This window comes from Diabrotica undecimpunctata, chromosome 3 (assembly GCF_040954645.1).
Source record: "Diabrotica undecimpunctata isolate CICGRU chromosome 3, icDiaUnde3, whole genome shotgun sequence".
Taxonomy (NCBI): domain Eukaryota; kingdom Metazoa; phylum Arthropoda; class Insecta; order Coleoptera; family Chrysomelidae; genus Diabrotica; species Diabrotica undecimpunctata.
This window is the reverse complement of record NC_092805.1, coordinates 5,269,113-5,286,825: the sequence shown is the minus strand read 5'-3', so window position 1 is coordinate 5,286,825 and position 17,713 is coordinate 5,269,113. Positions and strand designations below refer to the sequence as shown.

The 17,713-nt window shown below is 32.3% G+C and overlaps 2 protein-coding genes across 6 annotated transcripts in view; one reads left to right on the top strand and one right to left on the bottom strand.

Moving 5' to 3' along the window:
• The window catches only part of LOC140436386 (uncharacterized), a 39,587-nt gene extending 28,328 nt beyond the window's left edge, over positions 1-11,259 (bottom strand). For 2 of the 5 annotated variants that reach the window (XR_011950277.1, XM_072525142.1), the window contains exons 1-3: positions 11,092-11,259; positions 10,256-10,354; positions 890-1,059 (exon numbers count right to left, since the gene is read on the bottom strand). Coding sequence is in view for 4 of the 5 variants with exons in the window: in XM_072525142.1 (XP_072381243.1) it covers positions 890-1,059; positions 10,256-10,354; positions 11,092-11,157 (335 nt within the window). In the remaining variant the exon portion in view is untranslated. Of the gene's footprint in view, positions 1-889; positions 1,107-6,285; positions 6,347-10,255; positions 10,384-11,091 lie in introns of those variants that run through there. The other 3 variants (XM_072525144.1, XM_072525143.1, XM_072525145.1) reach the window with 3 other exon arrangements.
• Positions 11,260-11,592: 333 nt separating this feature from the next.
• LOC140435462 (uncharacterized) lies at positions 11,593-13,141 on the top strand. Its single transcript, XM_072524195.1, has one exon. It carries the CDS (start codon positions 11,659-11,661, stop codon positions 12,970-12,972), a length of 1,314 nt encoding a protein of 437 aa, XP_072380296.1. The 5' UTR covers positions 11,593-11,658; the 3' UTR covers positions 12,973-13,141.
• Positions 13,142-17,713: the final 4,572 nt, after the last annotated feature.

Sequence of the window (17,713 nt, the reverse complement as noted above, 5' to 3'; positions counted from 1 at the left end):
CCGTGTTAATTCTCCTGCCAATGTGCCAATTTCTAGAGTAATCGCCAAGTACGATTCACGTGAAGGTACTGGCAGTGGAATTATACTAACCAAACTAAGACGTATATATGAGGAAATTACGATCGTCGAAATTGTTGCAGTGATGGACTGGAACCCATGTGATAAATAATAAATTGCATCGGTGCATAACAAAAATGCATTTTAAGTGCATCTCGTTTATATTTTCCAAAGTAAACATTGGTCCCCAAAGTAATGCACATAAAAAAAACGGGTATTGCAGTCCAGTGAGACTGCCGGTAGAAGTTATACTTCTATACAAGCGTTCGTCGTTACAAATTTATATGGGAGACAATCTGCACAATCATTACATATGTAATGCTATAGGTAAGAGAGAGCAGAAAGAGAAAAAGAATTACGTATACAGGTATATGGTGCATCGTTTGCTGTATATAAACATTTGACCTGTAATAGGAGTATAGTAAGTAAATGAAGGATTGAATCAATATTATTTTCATATATGTATAAAAGGAGTTGAATGCAAAAAATTTTTTTTACACATACTCTACAGTAAAATTCATTGTTAATTTTGTTATTAATATAAAAATACAATACAATACACTGCCACATAATAAATATGTTTACAAAAGGAACATTTTATTCTCGAGAGAGAAAATATATCTTCTGTCTCTCTCTTACTCATATCTTACATATGTAATGATTTCACCGATTCACTCCCGTGCAAATTTCCAACGTCGACCGCGCGTATAGAAGTATAACTTCAAAAATGTTTCATCGCCCAAGAAGACAAAAGATTAATTGTTTAAGAAGTTTATACAAATAAGTTTACATTAGTCTTTGTAATAGTTAAGAAATTAAACAAATTTATTACCTGCTGGATCGATCGTCGTTCCTATCTCTTCCGCCGTATCTATCCCTGTCTGACCTATCGTCCCTCCTATCTTTATCTCTCACGTCTCTGCTTCCCCTAGGACTGGAGCGTTTATCGTCACGATCTCGGTCTCGATACTTCGACGACGATCTCATTTCAGCATCAGAGTCCTGGAGGAAAAAGACTCTCTTACCTATTGCTGGATTTACCAAATCATCTAGCGAACAGGATAACAATGAATTTTTATATAATGAAGTGGAATCGTTAAAAGAACACTTAGGTAATCAAAAAACGGTCGTATTTGTCTAGGATTTTTGTAAACTTTAACTCAATTGCTTGTTTACTAAAAGGCATACGAACAAATACACACTTTTCGGTAGCACGATTATTTGTAAGAAGTTTTTTCAATAAATATTTTGAGAATTTTTCGAAACGATTTGTAAAGATAGGGAAACGTGGTAGAGGCGTTTTTCATTTCTTTTTTCTTTAAGGGTTATGTATTATTTTATAATTATTTGGAATATTGTGTACTATTCAAAAATCAGATAATTGTTTACTTTGTAACTTGAAATGTCCAACGTCATAGTCCTTGATACACGTCTCTCGCGTGTAAGCAATTTGCGTGATTGCAAGAATATACTTTTACATTCAATGGAAAAATCAGAATAGTCATAGTCTTCGTCAAATAAATATTTGACCTGATTCTCCCTTAACTACTTAAAATCGAAAAGAACCGACCCCTTGCTCCTAAATAATGACTTTCCTCCAGTATTATTACATTAGATCCGGGCGGTTTCAGCTACAACTTTAACACAGAAAACCAATTTCTCCCTGCTCGGTGTACAGTAAAAAAATAAAACAGTTAAATATGACAATTAACCTTTCAGTAGACGCAGCTTGTCTAGGAGACGGGTGGGACTCAATGACGGTCAATTCTAAAACCAATCGGAAGTTTTCGAGTTTCTTCGGCTCTGTACCTTCTTTGATCGGTACATTAAACATTTATCGACTGTGTATCATTGCAGTGTTGATAATCAAATGTAATTTGTAAAACCGGTGCAGTGGACCGTGTGCGTCTAGAGAAGTAATAGAATTTTGTGACTTAGTCCAGGAAATGAAGCATTTCACCTAGCAATTTTTTCGTCCTGCGTGGATTGACTTGAAATTTTAACAGAAGGTAGGTAATAGCCTAAGGATCAAAATCTATATCGAACCAAAGTGCGCCAAAGCCTTGGAGGTGGTTGCCACCCCATCTCGGGGGTGAAAAATTTTTTTTACGTTTTAACCACAGATTTCGATTAAAAAAGTGATTCTAAACAAAAAATGTTCTATACATTTTTTTTGTAAAACTGATATTTTGCAAGTTATTCGCGATTGAAAGTAACAACTTTTAGACGAAAAAATCGACGTTTTTAAACGATTTTTCGCGAATAACTCGAAAATGGTGCATTTTATCAAAAAAATTGTAGAAAACAAATTTGTAGCTTTTAAAAAGACAAATACAATTCATTTTTAAAAATGTTTTTGCGATATAATAGGAACCGAAATACGGCCTATCAATGTTCAGCGGTTTTCTTCAAATGCCAAATTTGAAAGATTCAAAGTCAAATATCGGGAAAATTATGCATTTTTGGAAGAAAACTCATAGAACCTTTTTTAAAGAGCATAAATAGACCTATCATAAAAAAAAGACTAGCTCAAAAATTGAGTGAGTTATGATGAAAATAAGGTCAATACCTCATTTTTTACGAAAAAATCGATGAAAATTTCCTTGTACACTCTTCAAAATTCTCTTTGTACACGCATTGTTAATACGTCCAAGAAGTTTGACCCATTTAAAATGCTTAGTTTTAGAAAAAGTACAGCTTAAAGCGAGAAACGATTTACAATTTCTATCCCCGAAAATACTGAATATATGAAAAAAATAAAAATGTACTAGACTGTAGCTTTTTTAATGACTAAAATTTTCCTTTATTTAGATTTGTTGTACAATGAATATTTGGCGAGATATAGCCGTTTAAAGCATCGATTTACGATCAAGCACCATCTTTTTCGAGCCCTTTAAACTCACCCCATTTAAAAACCAAGGGTTCCAAAAAGATTTTATTTACAGATCCTTGTAGCTCTTAAAAACCTCTACAAAATCGTTTTTGAAGAAACACTCTATCGTTACAAATGAAGGAAATACGTTAAAAAAACCAATTAATGTTTTGAAATAGGGTACCCAGATAGTTCAAAATTAATAGCTTTTTCCCATGCTTTTACTGGCTGTGATACTGTATCTGCTTTTTACAATAAAGGTAAAAAAATTTTTTTTGATATTCTTCAAAAAAGACCTGACATGAGGGAACATGCCGAAATTTTTTACAGTAGTACTGCTAAGCTTGAAGATATTTTAGATGCTGGCAGATACTGTGCAATAATGTTGTACGGAACTGTTAAAGACACGCAGCTTACTAAGTTAAAAAAAAAAATAAAAGATTTGGAAGCTTTTCTCGAGCAGATGCGGTACGAACAGTTCATCAAAGCTACAACGAAAAACTGTGCAGTTAAGCTATCATCCCTTCTGCCCACTGTTGATGCCTTAGATGAGCATTCAAAAAGATGCTATTACCAAATTCAACAGTGGCTTGGCAATGTGACAGTGACTGACAATGAACATTACGAGATTTAGAAATTTACTAAGGTACATGCGAACTGATGATATCAATACAAGGCATGATAGAGTCGTTTTGGATAAATTAGCGCCAATAAGACATCTTATTACCAAGTGGAACGAAAATCAGAAAAAAAATGTTTCTCTTATTCGCAATACGTAACCGTGGACGAAAAATTGGAGGCTTTTAGAAGACGGTGCTCGTTCAGTCAGTACATACCAAGTAAATCCAATACATACGGTATAAAAATATTTGTACTGTCTGATGCGAAGATATTTTATACCAGTAAGTGAGTAGTCCATACTATCTAGACACTAGTACCAAGTCAGTGGCGGAACGGGCCTGTCAACATCTACGGATCTAAGAGAAATGTTACCTCCGACAATTGGTACACCAGCGTATCTTGGTATAAGCTTGAAGGAAAATGGTTTAACTCTCTTGGGAATATTAAGAGTAAATAGAAGAGAAATTCCTGCATATTTTTCCAAACAATCAAGGGCGACCTATTGGCTCTACATTTGGATTTGGTTCAAGAGAAACACTAGTGTCATATAAACTAAAAAAAACAAAAACGTTCTGATATTCCACTATACACCATGGAGATGACGTTGATGCTGTAACTGGAAAACCTGAAATGGTATTTGCATATAACAGCACAAAAAGCGGAGTTAATACCTTAGATAAAGTATGCGTACAATATGATGTGGCACATTGTAGTAGAAGATGACCTATGATTGTTTTGTAAGTCTTTTAAATATTACAGCAATAAATTCCTGTTATTTACAATTGTAACATTCCAAATTTCAGAAAGACCCGACGAGAAGTTTTGACAAATTTAACATTTAGCCTTATGTACAACCACCAGAAGAATCGAAGCCAAAATGTCTATATACCCAGGACAATAAGGATTCGAATAAAGGACATCTGTCATTTGGATGAAGATGTCGTGCCAGTTCAAAGAACTCCGGGAGCAATTGGGAGGTGTGGTGAGTGTGGATGTAAAAAGAATCGAAAAAAAAACATGTTTGTTCGATTTGTAAAAAGTATCTTTGTTTAGAATATATAAATCCAATTTGCAATGACTGTAACAATATTCCGGCTTAATTTAATTATGTTTTTGCCATCTCTTATATTTTTTTATGATGCCATCTCTTATATTTATAAGTCTTAATGAAATAATGTTTTATTTTTGTTTAAGATAGTTCTTGAAGACTGATATGTTATGTTCCAATTTTAAATTAATTGTAATTTGTTTAGTAAAAATGAGAATAAGTACATCAAATTTACAAACATTGTGGACTATTTTTTGTGCTACATAAATAAACATTTTAAATAAACAAAATATGTCTGCATCCAGAGGACTATTTTGATGACCAGTGTAGTAGACTGTGTGCGACTACTGATACACAAAATTAAACTGCTTCTACTGAAAGGTTAATAAAAAGTCGAGCAAACGAGATGATTAATGATATATAATCATGTCAAGAATATAAAACGTGAGGCGAATACATTAGGGCAAGTAAAAGATAAAACATCTCAAGCAATAAGCAATGTTTCATAAATGCAGTTTCATTATTTGTCTGCTTATTTTCTCCTGAGTAGTACAGTATGAAGTTTTTCTTTTCTATTTTCCCCTCGTTTTTCCATCTTATTTTCCGAAGTTCTAAGATATCTAGTTCATGTTTTTTCATTTGTTAGAATAATTTCTGCATTTTCCCCACTTTCTTAAATTTTTAAACATATTTTAACAACCGGCAACGCCGCATTCAATTTGGTCAAGACGCCTTTCCTTATCTTTTGTCAAATTTCTCAAATGTCACTTTTTTGTATTTCGTAGAGTTTGTTTTTTATTAATATATTATATTATTATTAAAGTTATTTCTCACTACTTTTTCAGAAAATCGGGATACACACAGGTGAGAATTTATCACACATTTATTTCACACAACGCGCTGTTGCCGAATCCGTCAGTATAATTAGCTCTATTAAATCTGTCGCAAAGTATCTAACGACCTCGCTAAAATAATCCTGGTAAATCTGAAAATCAGTCAGAAATTCTAGACACTTACCACAAATACCACAGTAACAGCAAAATTAGAAATGAATCAAATAGAAACAACAAGTGAGGGGCTACTATGATGGCTTGGTCATATACATAGAATGAATGACAATAGATTAGCAAAAAAGTACAGTCAGGAATGCGATTATAATCGGATGGACAAGTTACATAAGAGGCAGAAAAACAAGGAATATAATAGACAGATCAGGCATTTTGCATAAGATAGGGCAGCATGGAAAAGAAAAATCAGAGAAACAACACAATAATAACAAGGAAAACACCTAATATAAATAGTAAATTACAAATGTATTGTATTTTAAAAAATTAAATAAAAATGGTGTGTACTATAAAAAATTATTTCAGAAATAATTTGTCAAAATTTTAACTGAGACGAAAAACAGTTTTAAAACCATTGACTGTTTTTACTAAGTCAACAGGAAAGTATAGATTTGAGTACTATTTTTTTAATTCTTTTGTAAAACATTTAACAAAAACTGTGAAAAAAAATGACTAATAGCAAAAAAAAAATAAAAAGAATAAGTTAAATTACTAAGTGTTCCTTGTCGCCTTATCCGAAAAATGCACTTTTAAAATTAAGGCAGAACAAATCATATTTTACCTGCATGTCTCAAAGCTGACAAATATTCTATAACTGTCACCTTCCCTAATTTGATACTCACCAAAGGATTGTTGTTGTTGACCACTTTTGACTTTTCTTTGTTGAGGCTCAGGTTACAAGTTCTTTATATATATTAACAGAGTAAGTTAATATCAGAAGATTCAACTTCATTTAAGTAGATAAAAAATCGTTTTATTTTTAAATTGACAATGGCTGATATTTTTTAGACTTTATTGTTTGCGTTCCGTTTGGTGTTTTATAATAGCATTACATTGTTTATTTATTAACAAAAAACAAGCATACCTCTTATTTTTGTAAACAACTTTTTTGCTACCCCCTATAATAACAAATAAAACACAATCTGTCACTAAAGTAACAATCAAAATTACATTTGTATCGTTGACAACCATACCAATTTCATGGTTTACAATACTGTGAAGATTCAGTATGGATCACATCAGCAACTCCATCATCACCGCCGAAAGAATTGCCAAAATTTGGTGAGACTAGCTTCCAATGTTGCATAAATAATCGATGGCAGTTGAACGGAGAAGATATTATAATATTGATGAGAATAAATTAATAGACCAACGAGCTAAATGAGCCAACTGTGCCGCACGATACTTGCGCCACTAGAGCTGCTTTAACTATGGTGCAAGTGCAGCAAGCAGAAAACACCATTGACAAGATGATCGAAAATCCAAATATTCAAAATGTACCAACTGTTAGCCACACAAAACCTGATAAGCACAAAACATGATAAACATATTCCAGGCACGCCACTGATATATGACGCACAACAATATCAACACACGGACGAGGTTAGTAACGAAAATAATGGATGGAAAACAGTTTAAAAAACGGTTCAATGATCTAAGCCAAACAAATAAACCTAAACCACTCAAGGGCTCAAACTAAAATTATATACTAAGGGCAGCACAGAAAATGGCATTCCTCTTCGTCACTGGATTAGCTTCAGAGATTGACCTGAAAACATTGAGGACTTTCTGCATTCCGGTGATTTGGGTGCTAACTGCAAGTGCGAGCGAATAAAAACTAGAAGAGACAAATATTGCAGCTCATTCAAATCAGCAGTTCCAGTGGAAGACCATCCTAGGTATTTATGTTCAGAAATATGGCCTGATGGAGTAACTGTTAACCATTTTCTGAATCTACTGAACCAGAGTAAGGTGCCCTTAAAATCCCACATACCATACATGAAACAAATGTTAACCTAAAGATTCTATGTGTAAATGTGCAATCATTATGGAATAAAGTTTATGAACTGACTGGTACTGGAGGCTTTTATGGCAGATAAGAAAATTGATGTTCTTTGTATAATGGAACATTGACTGAAGGAAGAGGAGATTCAGGCAGTCCACTTACAGGTATTTTAAACTGGCAGCTTTTTCAGCCAGATTGGATTCAGTTGGAGGAGGAACATGTATTTTTGTTAGGGTGGGGAGAATTTGAATTTTAATGTGTTTAATTGTAATGTGAATTTTAAGTTAGAAAAGTGTATTGAATATTGTGTATGATTGTTTTAAAGAAGGTAAATGTAAGTATTAAGCTCATCTGGCTCTATTTAACATCTTTAGGTGGACTTTTGGAAAGTATTGGTATGGGGAGACCCACTGTCTTGGCAGGTGACTTCAATGTTAAATTTTGTATTACAACTACAGTACAAGATGTACTGTAGTTGTATTGATCTTGATAGGAGAAAACTGTCTTGATAACATTTTCCTGGATTCCTGGAGTATGTGAACTGGGTTTCTCGGACCATAAAGGACAACAGGTTCGTTTTTCATTGCATTAAGTTAAGTATCAAGAAGAAAGATCAGATTCAGACCAATTACACAGAGAGGTCTATTTATGTTTCATAATAGAATATTTGAAATAAGTTGTGACTTTGTGAAGGTGAGAGAAATGATTGTGAATGAGGTTTAACAGATTTATGAAAGATTTTATTTTATAGATACAGATTTTATAAAATTTACATTGTTTCCCATCTACAACTAACTCTAAGACTCTCTAATATTTTTAATTGTAAAAAGAATTATGGTACCCATTTTATTGGCACATTTACTTTTGAAAGTGATCATTACTGTAACAGCAAAAGAATGCAATGCTTTTTATATCTATTAGAAATATTTGTGGATATCTGGAATCGCACAATAAAATCCAAAAAATATTAACTTCAAATTTATAATTTATCAAACAATATATAAATGAATTGAAAGTAGAAAGTGAAAATAGTATGAAAGAGAAGCATTTTACATTGTACATTGATACATGTTATCCATTTGGTATCAAAATAAATGTAGATGTTTTAACATTATTGTTTTGTTTATTAACTTGAGTGGTAAAAATTAAAATATACCTTTTTTGTGTATAGCAATGTTAAGACAACTAATTTATCTGGAAAACTTCATATAAAACATTTTTTTGTGTAAAACTTTATTTAAAATTGTAGAATAATTACTGGTATTATCAAAAATTTCACAAATTAAGTTAATATTGGATGTTAAATCTTTTATTTCAAGGAAAATTATGAGGGACTCACAAAACAAGAAGATTGCTGAAAATATGGTAAAGCCTAAACAAGCTCTATGATTTCATAGAATTATTTTTCTTTAAAGGATTCATTGAAGTTGTCACACAATGTTTGTCACTTTGCCATATTTACTATAATGAATCATTAGGAATAGGGAATATAGTTGTTTCTATCTCCCAGAGGCTATCTTCTTTATTTCTAGCTTTTTGTCACTGTACATTTAATGTATACTTCTAATTTGTTCTACATGTCTGTAATTAAGTCAGTAGCAGCTGAGACTGTGCTTGAATCATATCTAAAACCATACTGCCTGTTAAATCAGTAGCTGGATAAATTAAAGAACTGTACAATTTGGTTATTTACACATGATTCCAAGATTTTTGACATGGCTGTTAACAGAGATATTGGCAGATAACTTCCAGGTTGCTTTGAGTCCACTCCTTTATACAACAGTACCACTATTGCCATTTTCATAAGTATTTTATGGTAATTAAGTAATTTAGTTAAAATTGGTAGCAGCTCCTCTGCAAACTCTAATAATATCCGCACTAAAGCCATAGCAGCCTAGAGATTTTCCTTTTTTTTTAATTTTCTTATGATTTCTCTAATATGGTTTTCTGAGACTTATTGCCATTCGAATTGTATTTTTCTGGCTATTGGAGGTTTTATGGAGGTGTTGTTATTTGCTACAGATTTTCCTACATGTGCAAAGTATTGATTTAATTGATTAGATATGTCCTCAGCTCTATTGATTGTAAAATTATGATATTGTAACTCATGAATTTTTACTGTATTTTTGGTATGTGATAACATGATACACCAATGATAACCTTGATAACATTGATGAAGACATGTGAAATATGGGAATACATATAGCGGAGGAAGGCGATAGATGGGGACAACTGGAGAGAAATTGTTGAGCAGGCTAGGACCCACGCAGAGTTTTAAAGCCAGAATGATGATGGAATTCATGAATTTAGGCCATTTCAGTAGGAGATTTTGTGGTTATGGTCTTTATTGCAGCAAATATACTTTTTTGTGTTTGAAAACAAATGAGATAACTTTCCTTTTCATTTTATTTTACAGCTAAACATTCCCAAACTACCATGGCTATACATTTTGTATTAATGATTATGAAAGAACAGATAGAAGGCCGTAGGATGATATTAAAAATCACAAGAAACAAGAATAATTATATTTTAGTAAGCAAACACAACAACAAGTTGTTTATAACTGGAAATAACAGTGCTACCGAGATAGATCACATTATGAAGAGTAAAATACTTCTCATCATCTCAACCTTCCTCTACCTTTTGTGATTTACTGCTTCATTTAAGAATTTTAAATAAATTACTACACACAAAAATGTTGCATGATGAAAAAAAAATTCAATTGCCAAATTTTTGGTTACAATTTAATATAAAAATTATTCAAAAGAATTTTTTCAGTTAACTAAATACAAATGATATATGTTTACCTCGCTGAGGCTCATCTGGACTTCATCATAGTTGGTGTCATCATTTGGCTGGGCACTTGAGGGCTTCCTGAAGTTTCTGGTGCTGCCACCATAGGGATCCTGTCAATAATTGTGGGTGATGATCGAACTATTTTTTGGCAAATAATTAATTAGTATACAATAAAAGCAGATTGAAAGATATACTCTTTTAGAGATATGTTTCAAAGATATTTTCCATTCTGTTCAAATTTAAAGATTTTTATAGAAAATGATCAAAAAATATATAAGATCTATTACTGTGGGTATATTACTTTTGTTGTGATACTTTTTGTATAATTATATGTTACATATTACTGAATGAAAAGAAGTCTGTAGCAAATTTAGAATGAAGGAATGGAATTAATTAGAAATAAATTTATTAAGTGTATTGAGCACTAACATTAACGAATCAGTAAATAAATGTTATTCTAGCACTATTTTAGGATTCCAACCTAGGATTGTCTGTAACTGAATTAGATCAGTTTCTCATAATAAATAGGAACTTCCATCCATAGGAATAAGTGTTAACTTGGTATTTATTATAATTATGTAATGCAATGTTTGATTTTTTTATGTTTACTAAATAATTTTGTTTATTTCTTTTGAGTATCAGACTGCATATAATAGTAATTAAATATGCTGTAACATTACATATTCAACATATGAATATGCCTAAATATCTGAAAACCCAATTAATAGTAAAAATAATTGTATATTTAGTCGGTAAAACGATTTAATAATTAATTCAAAATAAGTTGATCAATATCAACATGGACAGAAGCCGTCCAACTTACTAATAAAAATAATTTGACACATACCACAGCAGCTTCTTCGGCAACATCATCCAAGTCATCATCGCTACCATAATTCATCAATGAATTCATTTTTGGTTAATAATAGCTTAAATTATTTAAATTGTATGAATTTATCACACTGGTTTTCTTCCTTCCAAATTACAATTAGTCGGTCATTTTGTTTTTTATGCCAATGCCATGCCTTTGACGTGACGTCACCTGTCTTTTCTATTCTATTGTCAAATGTCTATTTTTTCTCCGAGGATATGCAGGCACCAGGATAAAAGAAGGATGATGCAGGTTGAAAGATAAATATTTATTCCAATGCAAGATTGTACTTAATTGCCGGGTTATTTTTATTTTAGTTTTTCTTATTGTATATTAGCAAGTGTTTTATCCCTTTCGACACTAATGAACAAATAACATTAAAACGTCTCTTAATTATCGATCAAACAAATACCTATCACTTTATTCATTAGCATACCTTATATTTGTTGTTTTTATACGAGAATAATAAATAAATAAGTTTATTTTGTCATATTTACTGTTACATTTGACATATTTTAATATATTTCAACATTCTTCACGGACATGGATGGTGACTACGATTATGATAAGTACACAGCAATTTGTGCAAGTACAAATGAAGAGGAAGATCTACCTGATATAGACCACGTAAATTATTTAGATAATTACCTACAAAATTCGACTATTCCAGGATTCACAACCTTTGGCTTCGACTATGAAAACCAGAACCAGAGTACTTCTAAAATAACAATGGCGAACGAAAATCAAACCACCGAAAACTTCTTAAAAGAGTTTCATTCCTTCTATTCTGAAATGATGGGTAAAGTTAAAGGACTGAAAGATACGCCAGTATTACAGAATTTAGTATTTACAGAAGAATTAGATGTAGATGAAGAAAAATTATTTAAAAATTTAAAACACACACCTGAAGTTCAAGAACAACTAAGTAATATTAAGAAACTTGATGATGGAATCAGCACAATGATAAGCGAGTATAAATTAGAAAAAGAAGAAAGATTAAAAACCCAATTCGAAATGTGTAACGAAATCGCAACAAGTCATAAACTGGTGGGAAAAGATGACGAATTATTTTTAAATCTATGCCAATTTGAGTTTCTGGATACAGACGATGAAAAGGACAATAACGCTGGTGCTTGTAGTCAGAAAAAACATATTAAAGAAGTTTGTAAACCTAATGATTTTATTATGAGAAATATCGGACTAGCAAAGGCAGGTATGCTTGCAAATTCATCATTAACCGACGAAGAAAAGTTTAAACTGGAAAACTTACTGGGAAATGACGACTTTGAATGTCCCCAGAACAGTAATAAACCCTCTTTCTTCACGGCTACCTTAAACAAATTGAAAAACGCGTATATGTTTAATGAAGATGACGAGAAAAGATTGAAAGATATTAACTTTGAATTAGAAAAGTTTACACTTGATGAAAAGAAAAACGAAAAAGATATTGACACAAATAAAGAAGAAATCGAACAGCTAAACAGCTTTCTGTTAAAAGAACGACTCCAGTCGTTAGATACACAATTAAAGACATTGCACAAGGAAGAAGAAAAACAACAGCTAGAGTTTAAAGAAAAAGCTTCTTATTTGCAATTGGGGGAAGAAGACGGATTTATGCAGCTAAAAGAACTACTTGTAGGTGAAAGTATGTCTGAAGATTATAAATTAGAAGGGAATAAAATAGAGAGTGAAGAAAAAACTGATGAAGACTTTGAGGAAATGTACAGGAAGATCATGAGTGAAACTGACGATGGAACAGACTTTGATAATGCTATGGACACGCCCAAAAATAAAAAAATTATAGAAGAGGAAGAAGTTATTGAGGATTCTACAAAATCTACATTTGGTGATGACTAACTTTTTGATAGTACCTATATTAAAATAATAGGCAATTAAATTATTAATAATGGTTCAATATTAGGCCCGAATTTATTTCAAGTTAATCTTATACTTATTGGTTTTGGGGTTTTTTACGCTTTTTTAGATTCTGTAAAATTATTAACAAATTAATAAAGGATTTTTCAATTATTTACATCATTTTGTTTTCTTTTTTACTTTCAGAAACATCCAAATCAGCGATTATTATTTTGATGTTGAGTGACCATTTTATGATATGGTCTCTCATTTTGGCATCAATTGGCGCTATCTCTACTCTTCTAATATATAAATTCTTAATTTTATCCTGTTTTCTAATTCTACTCATCATCATCATTTTTGGCTCTACAACCCTGTGTGGGTCTTGGCCTGTTCAAGAATTAGTCTCCACTCCCCCCTATCTTTCGCCCTGGCTTTCCAATTTCTGACCCCTAGATTCCTCAAGTCATCTTCGACTTGAGTTTTAAATTTAGATCTTGGCCTGCTTCTCTTCATGGTTCCTACTGGCTCTTGATATAATATCTGTCTTTGGGGTCTCCAGTGTCTATTCTTTCAAGATGTCCTAGCCACCTTACTATTGATTTTAATAGACCGAACGATGTTGCATTTTTCATAGCATTGATAGGCGCTCAAAATTGTAGCGCCTATCAAAACGGCTTAACAGTTCTTCGTCGCTTTTTACCATAGTCCATGTCTCTGACGCGTATGTCAGGACAGGTTTAGTAAGAGTTTCATATATTAGCATCTTGGTTTTTCTGCTAATTATGTGTGATGTAAGAGCTGCTGTAGTCCAAAGTAAGCTCTGTTCTCCAGGTATATTCTTCTCTTAATTTCTACGCTTACTAGGTTGCTGTTATATAGTTGTGATCTAAGATATATAAACTCCGAGACCCCTTTGAATATGTGTGCTTCTGTCACCAGATCTTGTGGTGCCGCTATTTGTGTGCTGTTTCGAAGAATGCTTAAGATCCCGTGGACTGAGCGAGTCACAAATGAGGAGGAGGACCTCAGAAGAATGAATAAGAATCGAGAAGTACTGACCACCATCAAATCTCGAAAGTTACAGTTCTTCAGACATATTACGTAAAATCTTCTTCTTCTTACTTAATAAATAGGCTTAATGCCTGTTTTACTTCGGTTTTTAGCCTCAATTGACGTTGTCTGACCATCTTTTCCTCGGTCGTCCCAATCTCTTCTTTTGGTCCACGCGTTTATTTCCTCTATACCACATCTCGCTCGTATTTCCTCACTTCTTACTCTGTCTTTAATTAGAAATTGGTTTGTTATTTTTCGTAAGACTTTCATTTCTGTTGTTTCCAGTAGTCTTTCTGTTTTCGCCGTATCTGCTTTTGTTTCCGCTGTGTACGTCATTATCGTCTTATTGTTGATTTATATATCCTGGTTTTCGTTTCCGTTGTGAGGTAATTGTTTCTCCAGATAATGTTGTTGAGACATCCTGCTGCTCTGTTTGCCATGTTCACTTGTTTTTGTACTTCTTCCACTTTTCCGAAGCTTGACAGTTTTATTCCCAAGTATTCAGTTTCCATCACTTTTTCTATTATTTTGTTATTTACGACTAGTTTACATCGTTTCGGTTCCACTGATATCATTATGGTGTTAGTTTTCTCTGTTGAGATCTCCATGAGCGCTGTATATTCAAATTCTTTAATTAATCTTTGTAGGTCATCTTCATTTTCAGCTGTTATTATGGCGTCGTCGGTGTAGCATATTATCCTTATTTCCTTTTCTCCCATTCTATATCCTCTTCCTTTTTTAACTTTCTTTATGATTTCATCCATTATCAGATTAAATATTAATGGGCTTAGCGAATATCCTTGTCTAATGCCAGTTTCATATTTGATTGCGATAGTTTTCCTTTACATCTTACCATACCATATTATGCGAAATGAATTCAGATATGCCCTCCTTCAAGGAAAAATATTTGGAAAACGAGGTCCAGGAAGAAGAAGAACATCTTGGTTAAAGAACCTCAGAATCTGGTTCAATACAAAATCCGTGCAGCTTTTCCGCGCTGCTGCAGATAAGATAAAGATTGCCATGATGATCGCCAACATTTGTAACGGATAGGCACATCAAGTAGAAGAATCGAAACTTCATAGTGGCCAGTCAATGAAAGGGATAGATTGTAAATACAAAAACTGCATACGAAAGCTGAACTCTTTACCTTTAAAACGCATCTTGACTTTTGTCGATAATATACTTGAATCAAAAGATATCGAATTTTTACCGTCGAGCCGATACAAATTTTATTGAACATTGATTTCGCGCGCGTAACTGACATTTAAAATCGACGTTCGCTTCAAGAGTTGTTTGTGGGAGAACGCTTCATTCTACACAAAAAGTGATAATAGACATTTTTGTTTAAAATTATATCAGCTACATTTTTTATTTACGGCGTATTGATTCTTGGTAAATCGATTTTTTTGCGTTTTTACCCCCCTACGAGGGGATCTTTAGCAAGAAGCCTGGTGGTAAACCTTTTTGCATCTTTTTTGGGGTCCCAAAATAAATATTCTCAGCAAAATGCAGCTTGTTCGTATGATTTTCAGAGGTTCAGTGGCATTTTTGTCCCTGACGACTGGAGTAACATGCATTTTTTTTTAACTGCCCAACATAAGTATCGTTCATTACAACCTGACATGATGACAATTTTATACAACTTACCTTTCAGTTTTATTGAAATATTTCTCTGGTACAACAAACACACCACTCGCTTCTTTCCATTTCATTTGCCCTAACTCTACACTAGACATTTTCATCTATTTCCCCATTAGACCAAGGCAGAACCAGAGAACAACCGAACACAGAGAAGCGACAGTGGGCATATCACACAATATAAATTCTTAAGAGCGTAGGCGCAAAATTTCGGGCCAATGTTTTTTAAATGCATTCATTTTTTTCGAATCCTGAAAAAACTAATAAGTATTTTTGAAAAATTTAAACGCAGAATGAAAGACTACATTATTACTGAGGGCCGAAAGTCCCTGAAAACACCTATAATGTTTATTTTAATAAGTTACAGGGGTAAAAAAAAGAGAAAATTTAGTGTAATTTTTAATTTCAAATATCTCATTCAAAAAAACTTTTTGTTTATTCTAAGGGACTTTCGGCCCTCGGTAATAATGTAATCTTTCATTCTGTGTTTAAATTTTTCAAAAATATTTGTTAGTTTTCTCAGGATTCCAAAACAATGTTAAAAAGCATTGGCCCGAAATTTTGCGCCTACGCTCTTAAACGAAACAAAGACATTACTAAAATGCTCAAACTAAAAATTGTTGGAAACAAAATTAGACCGATAATTGGGAAATCTTAAAATTACAATAGAACAAGACTTCAAATTTTTTTAAAAAAGTTTATTTTTTATAGCTCGGACTGACACGTCGGCGTCGGCTTACTGTTCGAAAGTCAAACCAATACTATTATGTAATAACTAATAATAATTACAAAGCAATAGTAATTACCTGTTATTATTCTTAGGAAATCTAAATAAACTTATTCCTTTTCCTGTCACAGATGAACATCCGCGAATCGCACAAATATATCCAGACATTTTAAATATAAATTAAACTTCTAACTATAAACTATAACTATAAACTTATATATTTAACTATAACTATAAACTATAACTATAACCTTTTAACTATAAATAAATTATATAAATGGTCAAATGCACTTGTGTCGAGTATTTACCATAGACGCCTACGGACTATCGAAAACAACCAGAATTAAAGAATAAGCACGTGTTTTTGACAGTTACACAACCAGAATCGGGCATGCGTATACAAAAATGGTACACGCTTTTGGACCGTTGTGTCGCTTCTATGTGTTCGGTTTTTCTATGGCAGAACTATGAAAAAATTACTACATTTGGATATGGGATCCTGGTTTTTGCAGAAAAAGTTGTGTGATAACTTCATTAATAATAATTGATTTATCCTCTCTCTCAAATAGGTCGGGAATATTAAAAAAATATTTAAAAATTACTAAAAACATCGTTTTTTTCTACTTTGCTCGCTTATAACTTAAAAATTATTCATTTTGGAGCAAAATCGTAATGAAACAAAATCCCAATAACCAATAATTGAACTTTCTATAAGATAAGACTGGTTTAAAATGTTTTAATTGATTACCCCTGCTACAAAATACAAAAAAAATGTGGGAGGGGGAAACAAGTCTGTTCTTATTTTCAATTTTATATATATATATATATATATATATATATATATATATATATATATATATATATATATATATATTGCACTTAGGATCTTCATAATTGCCTAGAAAATCTTTATAGTATAGTAAAACAGTGCACCTAATTTCATTAAAATCGATTTAATAGATTTCGCTTAATAATTTTATAATTTAATTTTTTTTAATTGAAATTCTTTAAAAAGTATTTCAGTTTTTTTATTTTTAGCCCTATTGTAATGATTTTTTTAACAGTACCAGTTAGTCGAACCTGAAATACCAGGGCCCACACTAGCTGAAGTAAATTCCGCAATTTCGTCCCTAAAAAACCATAAAGCCCCAGGCCCAGACGGCATACAGGCGGAACTACTAAAAAAAAGTGGGAGAAAAGCTCAACCTTGAGATATATTATCTTATAAGAGAAGTCTGGGAAAGAGAAGAAATACCGAAACACTGGCATAAAAGCCATATAGTACCTATCCACAAAAAGGGAGACAAACAAATATGTCGG